The 18,849-nt window shown below is 32.0% G+C and overlaps 1 protein-coding gene and 1 pseudogene across 2 annotated transcripts; both read left to right on the plus strand.

The window, feature by feature from the left end:
* The first annotated feature begins 6 nt into the window (after positions 1 to 6).
* LOC144555708 (esterase PIR7B-like) lies at positions 7 to 2,097 on the plus strand (annotated as a pseudogene). Its single transcript, XR_013512086.1, has 4 exons — positions 7 to 279; positions 654 to 707; positions 1,226 to 1,357; positions 1,773 to 2,097. The product of XR_013512086.1 is annotated as an esterase PIR7B-like (transcript).
* A 5,605-nt stretch (positions 2,098 to 7,702) lies between these two features.
* On the plus strand, positions 7,703 to 13,581 carry LOC144556160 (polyneuridine aldehyde esterase-like). Its single transcript, XM_078304655.1, has 3 exons — positions 7,703 to 8,128; positions 11,305 to 11,442; positions 13,204 to 13,581. The coding sequence occupies exons 1-3, from the start codon at positions 7,757 to 7,759 to the stop codon at positions 13,480 to 13,482; spliced, it is 789 nt and encodes a 262-aa protein (XP_078160781.1). The 5' UTR covers positions 7,703 to 7,756; the 3' UTR covers positions 13,483 to 13,581.
* Positions 13,582 to 18,849: the final 5,268 nt, after the last annotated feature.

Genomic DNA, 18,849 nt, shown 5'->3' on the forward strand with positions numbered 1-18,849 from the left:
AAGCCAGTCACCGTGTTACCGCAGTTGATCTTGCAGCCTGTGGAACCCACCCATCATGTCTGGATGAACTTCATTCCTTCACTGACTATACCGAACCGTTAACTCGTACGATGGTCTTGATAGAACCTGGTGAAAAGGTGATTGTTGTCGGGGCATAGCTTCGGTGGTTTGAGTGTTTCTCTTGCAATGGAGAAGTTTTCAGAGAAGATCTCGGTTGCGGTGTTTGCAGCAGCGGTTATGACATGTGTTGAGAATCCCAAATTGTTCATTTCAGAAGTGGTATGTGAAAAAAAGGGTATCGTGCATCAGCCCGTGCAAAAAATTCTATGAGTGACTCTGTGTTTCAATTTACCATATATGTTCAGCACAAATTGAAGTACATATAAGCTAAAATAGAGGCAAATTCATAGTCTAAATCATTGATTTTTAGTTTATACCTAAATTTATTTGCTTAGTGGAATTTTAGTGTTCTAACTAAATAGGGTTTGTTTACTGGCAAAACCTAATGTAGGTCTCAACCAGTCAACCATTTGGTACCAGTCGTACTGAGAACGGATTAATTGATTTGCTTCCATTACCAATTCCTAAATTTATTTTCTTCTTTTTTTCTTCTGATTTATTTTTTCTGTTTGTTTGTTGATGTCAAATACAAGGGGAGAGAGTCCAGATCCGTCAAATACAAGGGGGGAGAGTCCAGATCACCTGAGGTACAGAATATTTCTGCTTAAATCTGCACCGTTTAATTAGAAGCAGTACTTTAATATTTGTGCGGATTCTGATAGTATGGTCATAAAACATCTAATCAGTACTGACAAGTAGCACTAAATATCCATTCTCCAGCCAAATCCACAATCTACATACCCATTAGCCCAAACATCACTACAGCTACCAAAATTCATGATAAACATTTTAACAGAGCAGTTTTTGCTTTATGCAGGGCAAGAACCATATACAGTGCTGGTTTCATTCTATAGTCCATGAGCTATTGAGCGGCATGAAGTTAAATCTACTTTGTTAAATATTTACCAGAAAGTCAGGCAATCTGTCACCAAAATAGGGAAGGGTAGAAACAATAATAAAATTAAATAAATAAATAAATAGAGAAATGAGAAGAGAAAAAACCATAGTTTTGAGAACAGATCGCAAGCATTCATACCACCATTTGGGTTTTTAGATGCCACCTACTGGTATACTGATGCATCCTCATTTCATGTTTTGCAAATAGTTTTCTGACAGCCGTGAGATTTACATGGATTGCAAAATGAAGGAGAAGCAAGAAACCCCAAATCAATTGTCTTCAATAGAGTTTGGCCCTGAGTACATGTCCAACAAGCTTTATCAGAATTGCCCAATCGAGGTAAATTTTTGAGTCCTGAAACACCATCCAAAATATACTGATTTCGCATTTCGGTAACATTGTTATAAAATTCTGGTGTTTTCTTAGGAGAACAGGCTTTGCCTGTTCCTGTTTATATTTTTATTAAACCAATAAAAAGAGTTACAAGACAAGGAAAAATGCCTAAAATGTACAAAGGGTGAATATATTATTGCTTTAATTGATGAAAGAATTGGTTAAAATGGTCAATAAGAAGAGTGGTTGATTATAATACAACTAATTGCAGCTTCAAAATTGAAATGTTGAAAATCATGAAATGCAAAAGACAACAACTTTTACATAATAATTGGTGCATGTAATTAATCCAATCTCCCCAAATCCATTAATATTTTCTTCCATAAAATCATGCTAGCCAAAATATTTGCAACCTATTTAGGATTTGGAGATGGCCAAACTGCTGGTAAGACCTGGAACCCAATTCAAGGATGACAAGATATATGAAAAGATGATCACTAAAGAAAAATACGGGCAGGTGCCTCGGGTATATATAGTTTGCCGAGATGATCGGATTGTGCCCGAACAATTTCAGAAATGGATGATCGAACAGAGCCCTGGGACAGAAGTGATGGAGATTGCTGGTGCCGATCACATGGTCATGCTTTCAAAGCCGACTGAGCTATTTAATGTTTTGCAAGAGATTGCAAATAAATATAGCTGATTTGTTTTTTTACTGTCTTCTAAAATCCATTATGATACCTTTTTTTTTTGTATTTTATCTATCCTTACATTTTGTTTTGTGTTTCGGTTAAAGTTTTTCTTCATGTAGATTTATAATTTCCACATGTAAATTGACCCTTCTTGCTTGATTAATCAAGTGTTCACATACAAATTAGCAGTTCCTTGTTTTCAATATTCATTTTGATATAATTTTACTTGATTTGTGTCCTCTTAAGCATCTTAGTTTCAAATTGAAGAAAAAAAATTCGTTTAAAGAGAAATTGGAGAAATTTTTAACAGACGCCTAAACCATTTCATACTGATGATACTGGTATCGATTAGGTTCAAAACCGATACTCAAATTTATTAGTTCATTCATATACTGATACTCTTTCTGACAGTTCACTAAAAAAATATGTCACTTGACCTGGTATTTTCATTTGTCACTTTGTATCCTTTTTCTGTAAAAAAATACACTATCTGGATCAGGCCCAAGACCAAGCCCAACCCAACAAATACCCATCAGCCCAGAAATCATATATATAAGCTTTTTTTTTTTTTTTTGTAATGTTGTCGACAATTGTCGGTAACAAATATATTTAAAAGAAAGTGTACTTACAAATTTTCTAGTTAACCAAAAAGTAACATATTTAGTAAATATCGCTATAAGGAGTACACAGTACACCCCTGCCTAATTTAACAAGAGGAGGGTTCAAATGCCTTCATGTTTTTGTGCCTCCATCATGCCTCCATCTCTCTCCATCATTTTCAAAGTTCAAACATTCGATCCGAACCGCTCAACCTAACCTCCATACTAAAATATGTTTGGAGACCAAATTTCATATTTTTAGGAATTTTTTTACTATTTTTTTAGATAGGTACAAAAATACTGTTTTTAGATGGTTCAGATTTACTGATTTTGTACCTATCTAAAAAAATAGTAAAAAAATTCCTAAAAATATAAAATTTGGTCTCCAAACATATTTTAGTATGGAGGTTAGGTTGAGCGGTTCGGATCGACTGTTCGAACTTTGAAAATGATGGAGAGAGATGGAGGCATGATGGAGGCACAAAAACATGGAGGCATTTGAACCCTCCTCATTTAACAATCCCCTATTACACCTCATTTTATAAAAAAAGCTTCCAATTATGTAAATTTGTTGTGGTTTCATCTATTAATATATAGAGAAATGTTCTTTGTCCACTGACGTTTGTCCACAAATTGTCCACCACCTTATCCACTCTAACTGATTTTAATGACTCTACTTTCCTTTTATAAATCAGATCTCTCTCTCAATCCGTATAACCGTATTCTCTCCTCCTTTACGAAAACCACATCTCTTTCTCTCTCCACAGCCTCGATCCGTCGATCGATTAAAAATCAATAACGACGATGCTCTGATCCTCCTCCGCCTTCGTACGGAGGCTTCTCTTCCTCTACTGTGCCGCTTATTACTCCTCTATCGGCCGGTACACTTCTTACCGTACGATCCTTACTGTTGTTTCCTCTCATCGTATCTCAGGTTCTACTCAATTCTCCTTCTCGATTTTTGTTTTGATGATATTTATCGTTTTTTAATTGAAATTAAATAAAGTTTCTATTCGTTCAAGACAGAAAAAGACAACGAATACGAACGACAACAGATACGAGTAAAATGAAGGCATAGGCCTTGTTCTATAAAATTTGATTCGGATATATCTCCTGTGTGAATGTGAATAAAAGAAAAAGACAAAAGGAAGGTAAAAATGTGGAGAAAAAATCAAAAAAATCTCACGCAACATTACTTTTTTCATATATGTCCCTGAAAATATTCATATTTAGATGTATTTGTTATGTTAGTTGGAACTTGCAAATGATGTCATTAAAGATTGACACATTTAGATTTGAATCTAAATAGACGTATTTAGATCTGCAACACATTTAGATCTGAATTGAAAATTTAGCACTTTTTTATCTGTTTCACTTGATCTGTTTAGGTTTTAAAGTGTCGATTTGTTATGTTTACAGTCTGGATCGGTTAGGATTACAGTATCTATTAAATAGTTTTACAGGATATATGCAATAGCTTACATGATCTATGCAATAGTTTTCAGTTCTTTATTTTACATATCTAGATTGATTCATGCAGCTTGTTCAGTTAGTATTCCAGCTGATTCAATTGTTTTACATGATTCTTGCACTAGTTGTACATGATTCTTGCAATTATTTTACCGGATCCTTGCAATTTTATTTTACATAATTCTCGAACTAGTTTTACAGGATATCGAACTGTTATGAAAGTTTCTGGATGTTTGAAAATGTGAAGTACGTTTTTTGTAGGATTTGTTATTTAAGTTACAGCATTGAATGATGAATTTTACAGTATTGGTGCATATTGAAATGTTTTCATATTACAGGCACTCCTATGATTTTCAGTCAGGTAAATAACTTGTAATATTATTTTATAATTCTTATTTGTTATAAATCGAATTTGTTTCATTGTTTATTTTATTATTATGCAGGATGACATCTCAAAAGAACGTGTTGTTCTTGTGATGAGGCTTCTTACTCATCCAAACAATGAATACATGAGGTTTTTAATGTAAAAGTTATTTGTCCATAGTTTTTTTGTTGCTATATGCTATTCTGAATGTTGCGGTGAATATTTTTATCTTGTGTTGAACAAATGTTGTTTGTGATGAACATATGTTGTTTTGTGGTGAACAGATTTTTTGTGTGATGATAGATGTATGTATAGATTTACCAATTTTAGAGTATACATGGTATTATTTTATGGTTTATATTTTGAAATTTTACAGTATACATGATTCTTTGTAGGTTGTAGTTTAAACTGAAATATAGCATTTGTTACATTTTATCTTACAGCATAGATGATATTATTTTATGGTTTAGTTTTAGAAATTTTACAGTATACAAGAATCAATTGAAAATTGACAGTATTATGTGAAAATTTTACAGTATACAAGATTCAATTGAAAATTTACAGTATTATTTGAAAATTTTACAGTATACAAGATTCAATTTTACAGTATATATTTTACAATATACAAGATTCAATTGAAAATTCTACTGTATACAAGATTCAATTTTACAGTATACAAGATTCAATTGAAAATTCTACTGTATACAATATTCAATTTTACAGTTCTACTGATTCAATTTTATAGTATACAAGATTCAATTGTAAATTTTACTGTGTAGAAGATTCAATTTTACAGTAGACAAGATTCAATTTTACAGTATACAAGATTCAATTGAAAATTTTACTGTATAAAAGATTTAATTTTACAGTATACAAGATTTAATTTTACAGTATACAAGATTCAACCCAGTGCGGAAGCTAATAATTAACTCTAACTGCAAATAACCGCTAATAACTAACTCTAACTACCAATAACTTTCTATAACTGTAATTTCTGAAAGTACAATTTGAAAATACATTTATTTTGTCCTGTTGTGCAAGTTGCAATTTTTTTCTAACTATCATGGGGACCACTTCAAATAGTTGCTGGATGTTTTGTGATTAACTGATATATTTTATGTGATATATTGTATAATTATACAGCATGTAGAAGTAATTTTACAGTATTCGCGCAAGTCAAAACTGTGGACAAATGGTGAACAAAAGACTGTGGACAATTAGACGCTTCCTAATATATAAGCTGTTCAAATCATACAATGTTGGAAAAACCAAATGATTTATACACATCACTTTATTCTATTCAATCGTTTTCAATATAATTAGGCCCCAAGTACATGTCAAACAAACTTTATCAGAATTGTCCAATTGAAGCAACCTTTTATGCAATGAAATATTCTGTCTGTTTTGACAGTAACTTAGATGCCACACTTCCAACGAGAATTTGACAAAATATAATAGTGGACTTTGCAGAACTTATGCTATAAGAACCCTTATGTTACATGTTATTCGATGGAAATAATTATTATTGAAAATGTCAGAACAAATTAGAAGAACAAAATCAGACGATAAGCTTGATTATTTCTAAGAATTTTATCGATATTATTCTAAACAAGAATCAGTCTTTAGTCTGACGATAAAGAGCAACACTATGTGGAAGGTTGTAGATTTGAAAACTTTTTTTTTTTTTAGTAACGATTAGAAGTCAAGCCACTTAACTATTTAATATTTACAAATGATTGATCATTTTGGTTTTTGAACCTCTAACCTCCCATACAAATTGAATTACCTTTACCACCAGATCAAAGACTGATTCTCAAGATAAAACTTTTTATAAATATTATTAAAATAAAAATTGAAAGACTACATCGATTTTCATCTTTCTATCTCAAAAAAAAAAATTGGGACTTTCTCATTTTTTACCAAAACTATATCCACACCTTGTCAATCACCTCAAATAGGGGTGTCAGTGGGTATAGTACGGGTCGGGTGAAAGTATTTTCATACCCATACTCATTAAAATTGATCTTACCCATACTCTACATTTGTCCATTAAAAATTGATCATACCCTAACTCCAAATCAAGCCATTATCCTTTTGGGTTCGACAATAAGGGATTAAGAGTGAAGGATTAAGAGCTTAAGAAGCGCTAAGAAATTGATGTTCGGTTGTCTTAATCCGTGGGTGAAAGCTAAGAAAGTAAAAGAAAGGAGTAGAGGTGCCTTAAGATCCGGACAAAAAGAGGTTAAAGATAATGATCTTAATCCACGCTAAAAAAGCAGTGTTCAGCAGGATTACGTAGCCAAAAAAGTTAGAAAAAGCAGATTAAACCTTAAAGAAATTTAATCTCTTATTGCTAAACAGCCCCTTTAAGATTTATTTCAGATTTAAATAAACAGTCAGTCTTTTATCTCATTCTATCATGTCTGGTATCTAACTAGGTCAGAATTCCCTCGTTTAACACATTTAACAAACAATCCCTTTTGACTTTTATATTACTTCTAAATGAGGGTTCAAATGCCTCCATGTTTTTGTGTCTCCATCATGCCTCCATCTCTCTCTATCATTTTCAAAATTCAAACAGTCGATCCGAACCGCTCAAACTAACCTTCATACTAAAATATGTTTGGAGACCAAATTTTATATTTTTAGGAATTTTTTTACTATTTTTTTAGATAGGTACAAAATCAGCAAATCTGAACCATCTAAAAACAGTATTTTTGTACCTATCTAAAAAAATAGTAAAAAAATTCCTAAAAATATAAAATTTGGTCTCCAAACATATTTTAGTATGGAGGTTAGGTTGAGCGGTTCGGATCGACTGTTTGAACTTTGAAAATGATGGAGAGAGATAGAGGCATGATGGAGACACAAAAACATAGAGACATTTGAACCCTCCTCCTTCTAAATTTGATTAATTTATTAGTAATTATATGTTTTCAATGGGATGTGTGATGCATGTGCGGTTCTAAAGTTCGCATTAATTTGCTAAAAGAACTGGCAGCCGACCTCAAATTCCATAACTATTGATTGGACCGGTACCGGCACCTCAAATTCCATAACTATTGATTGGGTATATATTAGCACGAATCTTAAAGAAAAATTGTACATTATAAGCTTGGACCATATTGATCCAAATTCTGATCGGACGGTCCGGATTCAAACTCAAACGGTAAGGTAATGCAGAGGATCCGAACTAATAGGAGAAAGAAACATCTCTCATTATAAACCTCAGAGAAACATCTCTCAATAGTCACAACTCACAACCAATCAATTTCTCTAAATGGAGGCCAAGAACAACAACAAACACTTTGTACTAGTCCATGGCATGTGCCATGGTGCATGGTGCTGGTACAAGCTTGCTACTTTGCTAGAACAAGCCGGTCACCGTGTTACCGCTCCTGATTTATCGGCATCAGGCATGAACCATAGAAAAATTGAGGAGGTCGAATCATTTGCCGATTACTGTCAGCCTCTGTTGGACGCCATCGCGGCCATCCCGGAAGAAGAAAAGGTGGTCCTTGTGGGACACAGTTTGGGGGGTTTTGTCATTGCACTTGCCATGGAGACATTCCCAGAGAAGGTATCTGTTGCTGTATTTGTCACTGCTGTGATGCCCAGTGAAATGCTTTCCATCTCCAAGATTGAAGAGGAGGTATGTGCTATTGTATGCTTTTGTGAGGTTAATGGGTTACACATATTGACAGAACTAGTTTGATTTCATGCAGCGCAAGATCAGTAAAAAAGAATGAAAAATAATATAACTAGTGAACTGCATAAAGATGAATCAGTTCTGTCAATATATATATCCATCTCTGAAAAATTAGATTAAATGAATGTTCCAGTCATGCGTACTTTAGTTTGTTTTCTAGTTTCCTTAATTTAGGTATTTATTTATTAAAACTCAAAATCTAAGGTTATATTTTTAAAATAAAAAACAAGGAATGAAAAGTCGTCAGTGGTGTTCCAAAAGTTGAGATTTGAATGTTAGAGACAATAAAGTCAAACTTTTAATTATAGAGATAAAATACATACGAAAATCAATTATATGAAAAGAAAATATAAACAATAAAAATCAATTTTATAGTATCACAACATTTTATCCAAAATTATATAAAAATTTATATATAAATATAGAAAACTACAAAAAAAAAATGATTCCATTTTTTTTCTTTTTTAAATCCGTCTCTAACACCTGCATTTATGCTTAAAGTATTTATGCTTGTTTTCTAAACACTATTTTCTTTTTCTTTTTCGTTTTTGAAGTTTTTATAGAACTATATCTAGTAGCAATGGAGAAGGTTCTATGGACATGAGACTAAATTACCGAATTAATCGACAATTCAGCTAATTTGTTAAATTCACAAGTAAATTTTGTATTAAATGAAAAATACAGGAATTACCGAATTAATCGATGGTTTATTTGTTTGAAGTCGAAATATGAATAAAATACAAATTATTAGCGAATTTGCGAATCTTATTACTCTGAATATAATATTATTAATTTTTTAGGAAGGTTCAAATGTCTTTATTTTTTATGCTTTATTATGCTTTTATGTTTTAATTTTCTAATAACAATAATAATAATTTTTATATGCTGAATTATAACCGTTAGATATGTCATATACGCTATTTTCTCTATATGAATCTAAAAATTATAACTTTTAATTTTATTTTTATGTAAATGAATAAATTAAGAAATCAACATTGAGAAATTTTGTACAGTATATTTTTATAATTCTTGATAACAATTAAAATGAAATTAAAAGAGGAGGATTTAAATGCCTCCATTTTTTGTGCCTCCATTATGTCTCCATTTTTAAAAACTTTAATAACTCAAAATTTAAATCTTAAAATTCAAAATAAAATTATTGGACAGGAGAGAGGCTCGCAATCATGAACAAGAGAGAGGTCCAGTATTAATTTTTCAGGCCCAGCAATCATTAATCGCGAACAGGAATCTTCATCAAATAAATTAATTCGAACCAAATAAACTCACGAACCTATTCGAATCGAATCTGATCAAATTCGAATTCGAAATTGAATTAATTTCGAATCGAACTGGTTTGAATTAATTTTAAACCTAATATATTTCGAATCGAATTTTTTTCGAACTTTTTTGAATCAAACTCGAATCAAATCACAAACTACGAATTTTTTGTGCACCCCTAAATGCAGATATTGGGGATCAATGTATCTGACCACAATATCAACAAAGTTAGAAAGAAAATGACAAACACATGTTACACTTTTAGGTCGACGGCAGCTCTAACTTTTATTGTTCACGTAGGAAAAATTTCAGTCTGAATTTTATTTTTTTCATGTGAACAGTAAAAATCAGTTCAAAATTTTTGATACCCATTTCTATTTTTATTCACATCAACTGACCGAACAGACCCTTAGAGAGGGATGCATGTATCTATGGGCTTTCTTTTCATTTAACACATGAGAAAATGAAAAGTACATGTTACACTTGGTAATACATGAGAAAAAGTAGTACTAGTTATTAAAACATGATTTGCACTTTATTCACATTTATTTATACATAATTTGCACTTAATAGTACATGGTTCATTTATTAATACATAATTTGCACTTCATAATGCATGATCCATAGTTTATTCGTACTTATTAATATATAAATTGGGAACTATTATATATTTTTTAATCAGAGTTCTAAATAGCATGCTATAGTAGCGCTATAGTATTTTTCGAACCATAAAAGTTATGGTGCTATCGGCACTATAATAGTGTAATATGGACATAGCGTTTTTTTTTTTGGCATTCTGTTGTGACACGATAAATGTTATTTAAACCTTTGATTTAGATATATGTTTTTTTTTAAATAATAATAACTATTTGTTTCAAGATTCTAAATAGCGCGCTATAGCATTTTCGGACCATAAAAACTATGACGCTATCGGTGCTAGAGCGCACTATAGTATTGCTATTTAAGCATAACGTTGTTTTTTTAGACATTCCGCTATTACGCGATAAACGCTATTTACACATTTAATTGTTCAAATGTCATTGCTGAGAAAATTAGATAATTAATATTGGCATCCAATCTTAATTTACTTCGAAAGAAAAGGCATCACCTATCAAAAGTAAAAAAAAAATCTTCTTGTAGAAGGAAGAAACCATTTGAGGAATCTAATTCCTAATCTTTGCTACAAGAACTTAATTCCAACACAAAAAGGAGAATAATCCACCTACTAACCCAATTATCTATCCCAATACATCATTTTGTTGACAAATTGGATTTTTACTTGGTAACTTGGCAATTGGGTTTTGTTCAAAAAGTACTTTAAACAAACTTTATCCAAATTGAACATAAGCATTTTTAAAACCTAATAATAATTTTTAAATGGTTATGTAAATTTAAATTGTTTGTCTAATTTTTTTTATGTGAATAGGATAATGTAGACATGGTTTTGGATAAAGCTTTGTCCAAACTCTTTAAACAAATTGATAAATTGATATTGAATTGCAGATTTAAAATTTGATTGAGAATATAGCTCTTCTTCCACTGATGTGATTGCTATTAGTTATTGATATTAATAATTTTGATGATTTTAGTGATGTTAGTTTGATTACATTTTCTGGTATATTATTTTGTTTTCTGGTTGTTGATACTAGTTGATTGATATTTCACCGGTTCATAATAATTTAATTTTTGTATGACCTATATTATTTCGTAATGAAACAGGTGAAATTTTACTTCTTTTTTTTAAAAATGGTTGAGAATCTTTTGTGAATATTTACAATTAAGAAGTTTGACTCTTATTTCATCTTGAAAATGATAATGAACATAATTTTTTGTTATGCCAGTACTTGAAGGAGCATCCAGTAGAGTATTTCATGGATACAAGCTTTTCCATGAACCCAGAAACGCCAGGACCTAATCCTATAACCTCACTGGGACCCACTTATCTTGCCACCAAAATGTACCAGCTCTGCCCACATGAGGTAATTAAATTTCAACCCACTAACATCAACAAATAAAACCGAAATTTTTATTAATACCATTTAAAAAAAATCTCCGGGAATTTAAAACAATTCTCATTGGACCGCAGATTGAATTAGAAGCATCTCAATAATCTAAATATTAATATATTACAGTGTATTTTTGGATTATTTTTTTTAAGGGCCTCCAATTTAATCTACGGTCCCCCAAGAATGAAGCCGCAGATTGAATTGGCGACCCCGATATTTTTGGAATTCCACAGAAAACGTGTTTTTTTTTTAAATATGGTATAAATAAAAATTTCGGCAAATAAGATAAAGATGAGGAGCATTACTTATAAGCTTTTGCTACTTAATTAAGCAGTAAAAATAAAACAAAAGATCTATCTAAGAGTGAGACTATGCTAATATGCATATTACTTATCTTCTTGTGTTATGTTTGGATTTATATCTCTATTTTTAAAGTTTAAGCAGTCGATCTGAACCGTTAAATATGATTTTCATATAAAAATATACTTAACTACATAACTTTATTTTATTTTTGGAATTTATTTATTATTTTTTAAATAGATAGAAAATTACTACTTTCGGATGGTCCAAAATTTCAGATCCCGTTATTTTCTACCTATTTAAAAAATAGGAAAACAATTCTACAAAATATAAAATTTGATCTCCAAGTATATATTCATATGATAGTAGAACTATGGTATTCTTTAGTTCACCAAGTCCTTTGGTGAACTTAAGTCTAAAATCCATTGAATCGGCTTCAAATGATGAATCCGAACCGTTTAAATCCGCCTACCCTATGAGTGATGCATCTACGTGTGAAAATTTTAAACATTCGAATTAACTTAGTATAAAATCAAGCGGTCAAAATTAGAGTGTTAATAAATTAATTTTAATGCATTCATTTTTTAAATCTTTTTTTACCACTTGACTCTATGCAAAATTAATTTCAAAATTAAAAAAAATTACATGCATGTAGACGCATCACTCATAAGATAGGCGGATTTCAACGGTTCAGATTCGTTATTTGAGGCCGATTCAATGGACTTTAGACTTGAGTTCACCAAGAGACTTGCTGAACTTAAGAACACCCTAGTTCTACTCTTCATATGAAATATCATGTTTAACGGTTCATATCAACTTTGAACTTAGAAAATAAAGATGTGAATCAATAGCAGGAATCGATCCATAATGTGCATATTACCATAGGCTTACTCCAGATCTAATGTATATATATAGAGAAAGAGAGATTGGCTAATATCAAATCGATTGTTCATGAGGTTCCATGCAACTAAGTCGTTTTTTAATTTTCAAAGTCCAAAAAATCGATCCAAACTGTTAGATGTGATCTCTATATTAAAATGTGATTGGAGACCAAATTTTTCATTTTTATGAATTTTTTTACTATTTATTAAGCCACTTTAAAAACCGCTGATCCAACAGTAGCTTAACAAAATAGTAAAATCAAAAGTCACAGTTAGACCAGCAATTTTCAAAGTGCCTTAATAAATAATAAAAAAAATTCAGAAAAATATAAAATTTGGTCTCCAAGCATATTTTAATATAAATATCACATCTAACGGTTTGAATCGACTTTTTGAACTTTGAAAATTAAAAAACGACTTAGTTGCACAGGACCTCAAGAACAATCGATTTGATATTAGCCAACCTCTTATCTATTTATCTCTCTCTCTCTCTCCCTATAGCAGATAATACATTATGGTAAAAACTTATCATTATTTATCATCTTGTTAAAAGGATTTGACCTTGGCAAAAATGTTGCTAAGGCCAGGAAGCCAATTCAGTTCTGATCAAGCAAAAAAGGACATGCTCAGTAAACAAAATTACGGCTCAGTAAATCGGGTTTTTATCGTATGTAAGCAAGACAAGGCCATAAAAATGGAGTTCCAGAAATGGATGGTCGAGCAAAGCCCCGATACCGAGGTGAAAGAACTTGAAGAAGCCGATCACATGGCCATGTTTTCTCAGCCTAGAGAACTCTTCTCTTTGCTAATGGAGATTTCTCAAAAGCATTAGCCCTGATTCCATCATTATAATGTATTTGTAGCTGTATTTCAATTGCAATGTAAAAGCTTCTGTGCTCCCCAATATGAAGTAAAGATTGTCAATTTAGTTCATTTGGGATTCAAATCTAAAATTAAGAGCAAGAAATTAAGAATAGGAATGAGTAAATGACAGCTTACATTTTTCTATATTTTCAGAAACTTAAGTTGGCTGTATTGCTGTTCACAATTTCTTTTAAAAGTATATTAACTATCACTCAGCAAGAAAATTGAAAAATCGCACACACGAACTTTGAAGAAAAAAAAATACCTTGTTTTCAATATTCATTTTGATATAATTTTACTTGATTTGTGTCCTCTTAAGCATCTTAGTTTCAAATTGAAGAAAAAAAATTCTTTGAAAGAGAAATTGGAGAAATTTTTAACAGACGCCTAAACCATTTCATACTGATGATACTGGTATCGATTAGGTTCAAAACCGATACTTAAGTTATTAGTTCATTCATATACTGATGCTCTTTCTGACAGTTTCAGTACAAAAATATGTCACTTGACCTGGTATTTTCATTTGTCACTTGTAACTTTTTTCTGTAAAAAAATACACTATCTGGATCAGGCCCAAGATCAAGCCCAACCCAACAAATACCCGTCAGCCCAGAAATCATATATATAAGCTGTTCAAATCATACAATGTTGGAAAAACCAAAATGATTAATACACAGGGCAGACTCATGTGGAACCGGGGGACGGCTCCCCCTGGATTTTGAGTTTTTGCGTTGATTTATTGATTCCGATCGACTTTATCTTTCTCGAAAAAATTTTTTGCTCATCTCTGAATGTTTAATTTGTAATTCGAGTTAAATATAGAGTTAAAATCAAAATAAATTTCTTGAATTATGATTGGTAATTATAATTATAAATTACAGGATTAAAAATTACAAGTCAGAATATTGAAAAATATAAGTCAAAGCATTGTTTTTTTTATCAAGTACCCAATTAGTTAATGGATTTAAATATGATTAACTATTTAAACCCGATTCGATATTTTTTTGTCCCCTGGTGAAAATTCTGAATCCACCCCTGTTAATACATCCTCATTTTATTCTATTCAATAGTTTTCAATATAATTAGGCCCCAAGTACATGTCAAACAAATTCTATTAGAATTGTCCAATAGAAGCAACCTTTTATGTAATGAAATATTCTGTCTGTTTTGACAGTAACTTAGATGCCACACTTCCAACGAGAATATGACAATATACGGCCATTTTTATTAATATCCCTAAAACAAATCAAAATTTTAAATATGCCCCTGTGTACCATTTTTTTTTAAAAATGCCCTAACCGCCTGGGCTTGGGGCGGCCCAAAAATACCCTGTGAGGCGCCAGGCCCTGGGGCGCCCCATAAGGCAAGTGAGGCGCCAGCCCCCAGGGCGCCTCATGGTTTTTTTTTTTTTTATTTTTTTTTTTTTATAGATCTTAGTATTTTGATTTGAAGAATTTTGTGAAGAAAAACAGATTAATCTGGACCGCACATCTTAATGGGTAATTTGACTAATCTGGACCGTCGGTTAAAGGATTTTCATGCAATTGACTTCTCTGAAAATAAAATTCTCCGGGATAAATAGAGGTGCTTCGTAGCCTCAGACATCGCTCGCAGGGGGCTGCCGCCCCCCTGCCACCCCCCGCATACATACACATACACACATACACACATACACATATACACATATACATATACACACATACATATACATATACATATACATATACATATACATATACATATACATACACACACACATACACACACACACACACACACACACACACACACACATACACATACTCATACACTTTTGCTTTAGTCCATACTACAATTATAATTTGACATATACATATACATATAATATATACACATACACATACACTTTTGCTTTAGTCCAAAAAAAAAAAAGAAGTTAAATCAATTATGCACAATTCATTGAAGAAATATATTTTTTAACTGAATATTGAAAAAATGTACCACTGATTCAGTGAACCAGATATAATTTTTACAATTAACAAGAGCCAACAACCATTATATTATTTTTGTTGTTTTTATTTATAATAATGCAGCGCACATACCAAAGAATTAAAACAGAGCACATATGGATAGGATCGATGACGTGTCATGCGGATAAGGATGAATCTGAAAAGACCCGAATGCCCTCCGCCCGAATACAAATAATATTCGTATAATTATTCTGAACAATTATATTTCTTGCGGTTGTTGATTTCGGTAACGTGTACGTTTATAAATTAACCTTTGTTTTTGCTTTGTCATCCGTATGACATTTATATATTAATTATAACAAGTATAATTAATTATAACCATCTTACTATTGATCATAACCAATTTATAATCAATCACAATAAGATTCTCCGATTAACTCCTATATGGTGTGACCCAATCACAATAAGATTCTAAAGGCGAAATTCAGGTTTTTAACAAGAATGGGAAATTAGGGTTTCTTAGGGTTCCTATCCACTAATGTCACGATTAATTGATTTATTAAAGTTGTTCTTATAATTATGAAGGCACAGTTGAATGTTATAGGTACAAAGTGATATCTCTATATTAATACCATCTTTAAATTAGAATAAACGTCACCTCTCGGTACTTGGCTACACTAATCCAAAGTCATTAAGTTCTTAACTGTCCCAATTGATATAGAAAGCTATTCGTCACCTCTCGGTACTTGGTACAATTTTCTAACCTATCGGGTAAAGCCCGTATAAGACAATCGTCGCCTCTCGGTACTTAGCCTATCAAATACCCTATTCTTTATGGTCAGGACAAAATATTCAATCTCTCGATTGCAAATACCAAATCCTAGGGTTTCATGCGATTTCGATTAAGTCCTCACAATCAAATAATATAAAGAATAGATCATGACAAGGAACAAGAAAATATAAGATAAAATCAACTAATTCATGACAAAAGTTTCAAGTACAACCCTAATCAACCCTAGAAATGTCCTTAGCCGATCATGGCTAAAGCACAGAAGAGAATAAAAGAGTAAGAGAGTTCCAAAAGAAAGAAAACAATATAACCGCTCGATGAATTCGCTATCTTCTTCTCTCTTCTTTGTCTCTCCTTTTTCTCCCTGTTCTCCTCTGTTTTTCTCTCTTTCTAATGTCTAAAATTCGTCCTTAAAAACAGTTATCTTTGATCCAGAAATAAAAACAACTAATAATAGCAAAAAATATTGTTCTGTAACTGTTATTGCGGGCCGCAATAAATTCCTTGCGGGCCGCAATAAGTGGGGCGGTTGATAAAACTTGGTCTGAAACGGTGCAGAGTGATCCATTGCGGGCCACAACCAATTCAATTGCGGGCCGCAATAAAGGGGTAAAAAATGTTGTATTGAAGATGGTTCTGTCTGAGTTGGTTGCGGCCCGCAATAAATTAATTGCGGTCCGCAATAAATGTGAAATTTACTCCATCTCCGTGTTGTCTTGCTCCAGATCACCCGTCTTGCTCCGTTAAGCTCCAAGCACTTGATTACCTACAAAATAAACACAACTAGAGCAGTAACTTGAACTTTTAAATATTTCTAACCTAATTAAATTTAATTCCAACAAAACTTGGCTTAATTTACATAACAAACCCTAGGTTTCAATAGATATAATTCTGGCTTATCATTAACTTCTATAATCATGAGCGGCATCTGGCAGTATATATCATGACCATCCAATTACGCAGATGATGTTGTATTGTACAATATCACAATAAAATACGAGGGACAAATAGTATTCTTGGTAAACTATCACTTCCTCAGCTAAGCTATACATATGAAAAAGCTACCGTTATGACTGCTTTTTACGGACAGCACTAGATAACAATCACACATATATATTTCTCAGTGGAAACGATAAATACCTCATACTTTAGAACCTGACACTGAATGAAAACATAAATGACACCTGAATTTCACCTTTTATTCAAAATTAATTAGAATAAGGCAAGAAACCAGCTGTCCTGAAAAAGCAATTTAAGTCTTTGAACACTCAACATTTTTTTTGGGAAAAAGGCAAATAGCCCAGTTGCATTACCAGTAAAGTAGTACAGCTCTTACAACAAATTCAATGAAACTTAAACCCAAGAAAACTAGGTACTGAAACACATCTGGCTGAGAACATATGCAGCAGCAAAGTTTCTTATTTTATTTTATTTTTTATCATTTGGCTGAGCAAATACGCACTCAATCTCTAATCCCTCAAACTTATTTTATTTTTTATGTATATGTATATGTATGTGTGTATGTGTGTATGTGTGTATGTATATATTATATATATATTATACATATATTATAAAAACCATAATAAATGCCAAGTTCTTAATGTTATGTATGTGGGTCTGATTCTAGGAGTATGCGGGGGGTGGCAGGGGGGCGGCAGCCCCCTGCGAGCGATGTCTGAGGCTACGAAGCACCTCTATTTATCCCGGAGAATTTTATTTTCAGAGAAGTCAATTGCATGAAAATCCTTTAACCGACGGTCCAGATTAGTCAAATTACCCATTAAGATGTGCGGTCCAGATTAATCTGTTTTTCTTCACAAAATTCTTCAAATCAAAATACTAAGATCTATAAAAAAAAATAAAAAATAAAAACCATGGGGCGCCCTGGGGGCTGGCGCCTCACTTGCCTTATGGGGCGCCCCAGGGCCTGGCGCCTCACAGGGTTTTTGGGCCGCCCGAAGTCCAGGCGGTCAGGGCATATTTAAAAAAAAGTTGCACACAGGGGCATATTTAAAATTTTGATTTGTTTTAGGGATATTAATAAAAATGGCCGGACAATATATAATAGTGGACTTTCCAACGATCACCCACACTGTTTGAAAATTATATTCTTATAGTTTGAGCCCTAAACCGATTGAAAATGTTTAGAAGAACAAAATCAGCAGATAAGCTTGATTACTTTTAACAAATATTGATATTATTCTAAATAATAATCAGTCTTTAGTTTGATGATAAAGAACAACACTCTATGTGTGGGAAGTTGTGGATTTAAAACTTTTTTTTTATTTTGAGTAAAGATTGGAGGCTAAGTCATCTAACTATTTAATATCTATAAAAAATTGTCCCTTTCAGATTTCGTACCTCTGACCTATTGTCTTTGCTACTAAACTAAAAACTCATTCTCAAGATATTATTTTTTTTATAAATATTAAAATTAAAATTAAAAGACTACATCGATTTTCATCTTTCTATCTCAAAAAAAATTGGGACTTAACTTTTCGTTTTTGACCAAAACTATATCCACACCTCATCTAGCACCTCAATAGGGTGTCAGTGGGTATGGTACGGGTCAAGTGAAAGCATTTTCATATCTATA

The sequence above is a fragment of the Carex rostrata genome, chromosome 6 (assembly GCF_964058835.1).
Source record: "Carex rostrata chromosome 6, lpCarRost1.2, whole genome shotgun sequence".
Taxonomy (NCBI): Eukaryota; Viridiplantae; Streptophyta; class Magnoliopsida; order Poales; family Cyperaceae; genus Carex; species Carex rostrata.

What these genes read in the sequence shown, in the direction of transcription:
- LOC144556160 (XM_078304655.1), top strand. Translation starts at nt 7,757, where the DNA reads ATGGAGGCCAAGAACAACAACAAACACTTTGTACTAGTCCATGGCATG. An exon ending in TCTCCAAGATTGAAGAGGAG is followed by an intron (nt 8,129 to 11,304) that starts GTATGTGCTATT and finishes TTGTTATGCCAG; the next exon opens with TACTTGAAGGAGCATCCAGT. An exon ending in ACCAGCTCTGCCCACATGAG is followed by an intron (nt 11,443 to 13,203) that starts GTAATTAAATTT and finishes TCTTGTTAAAAG; the next exon opens with GATTTGACCTTGGCAAAAAT.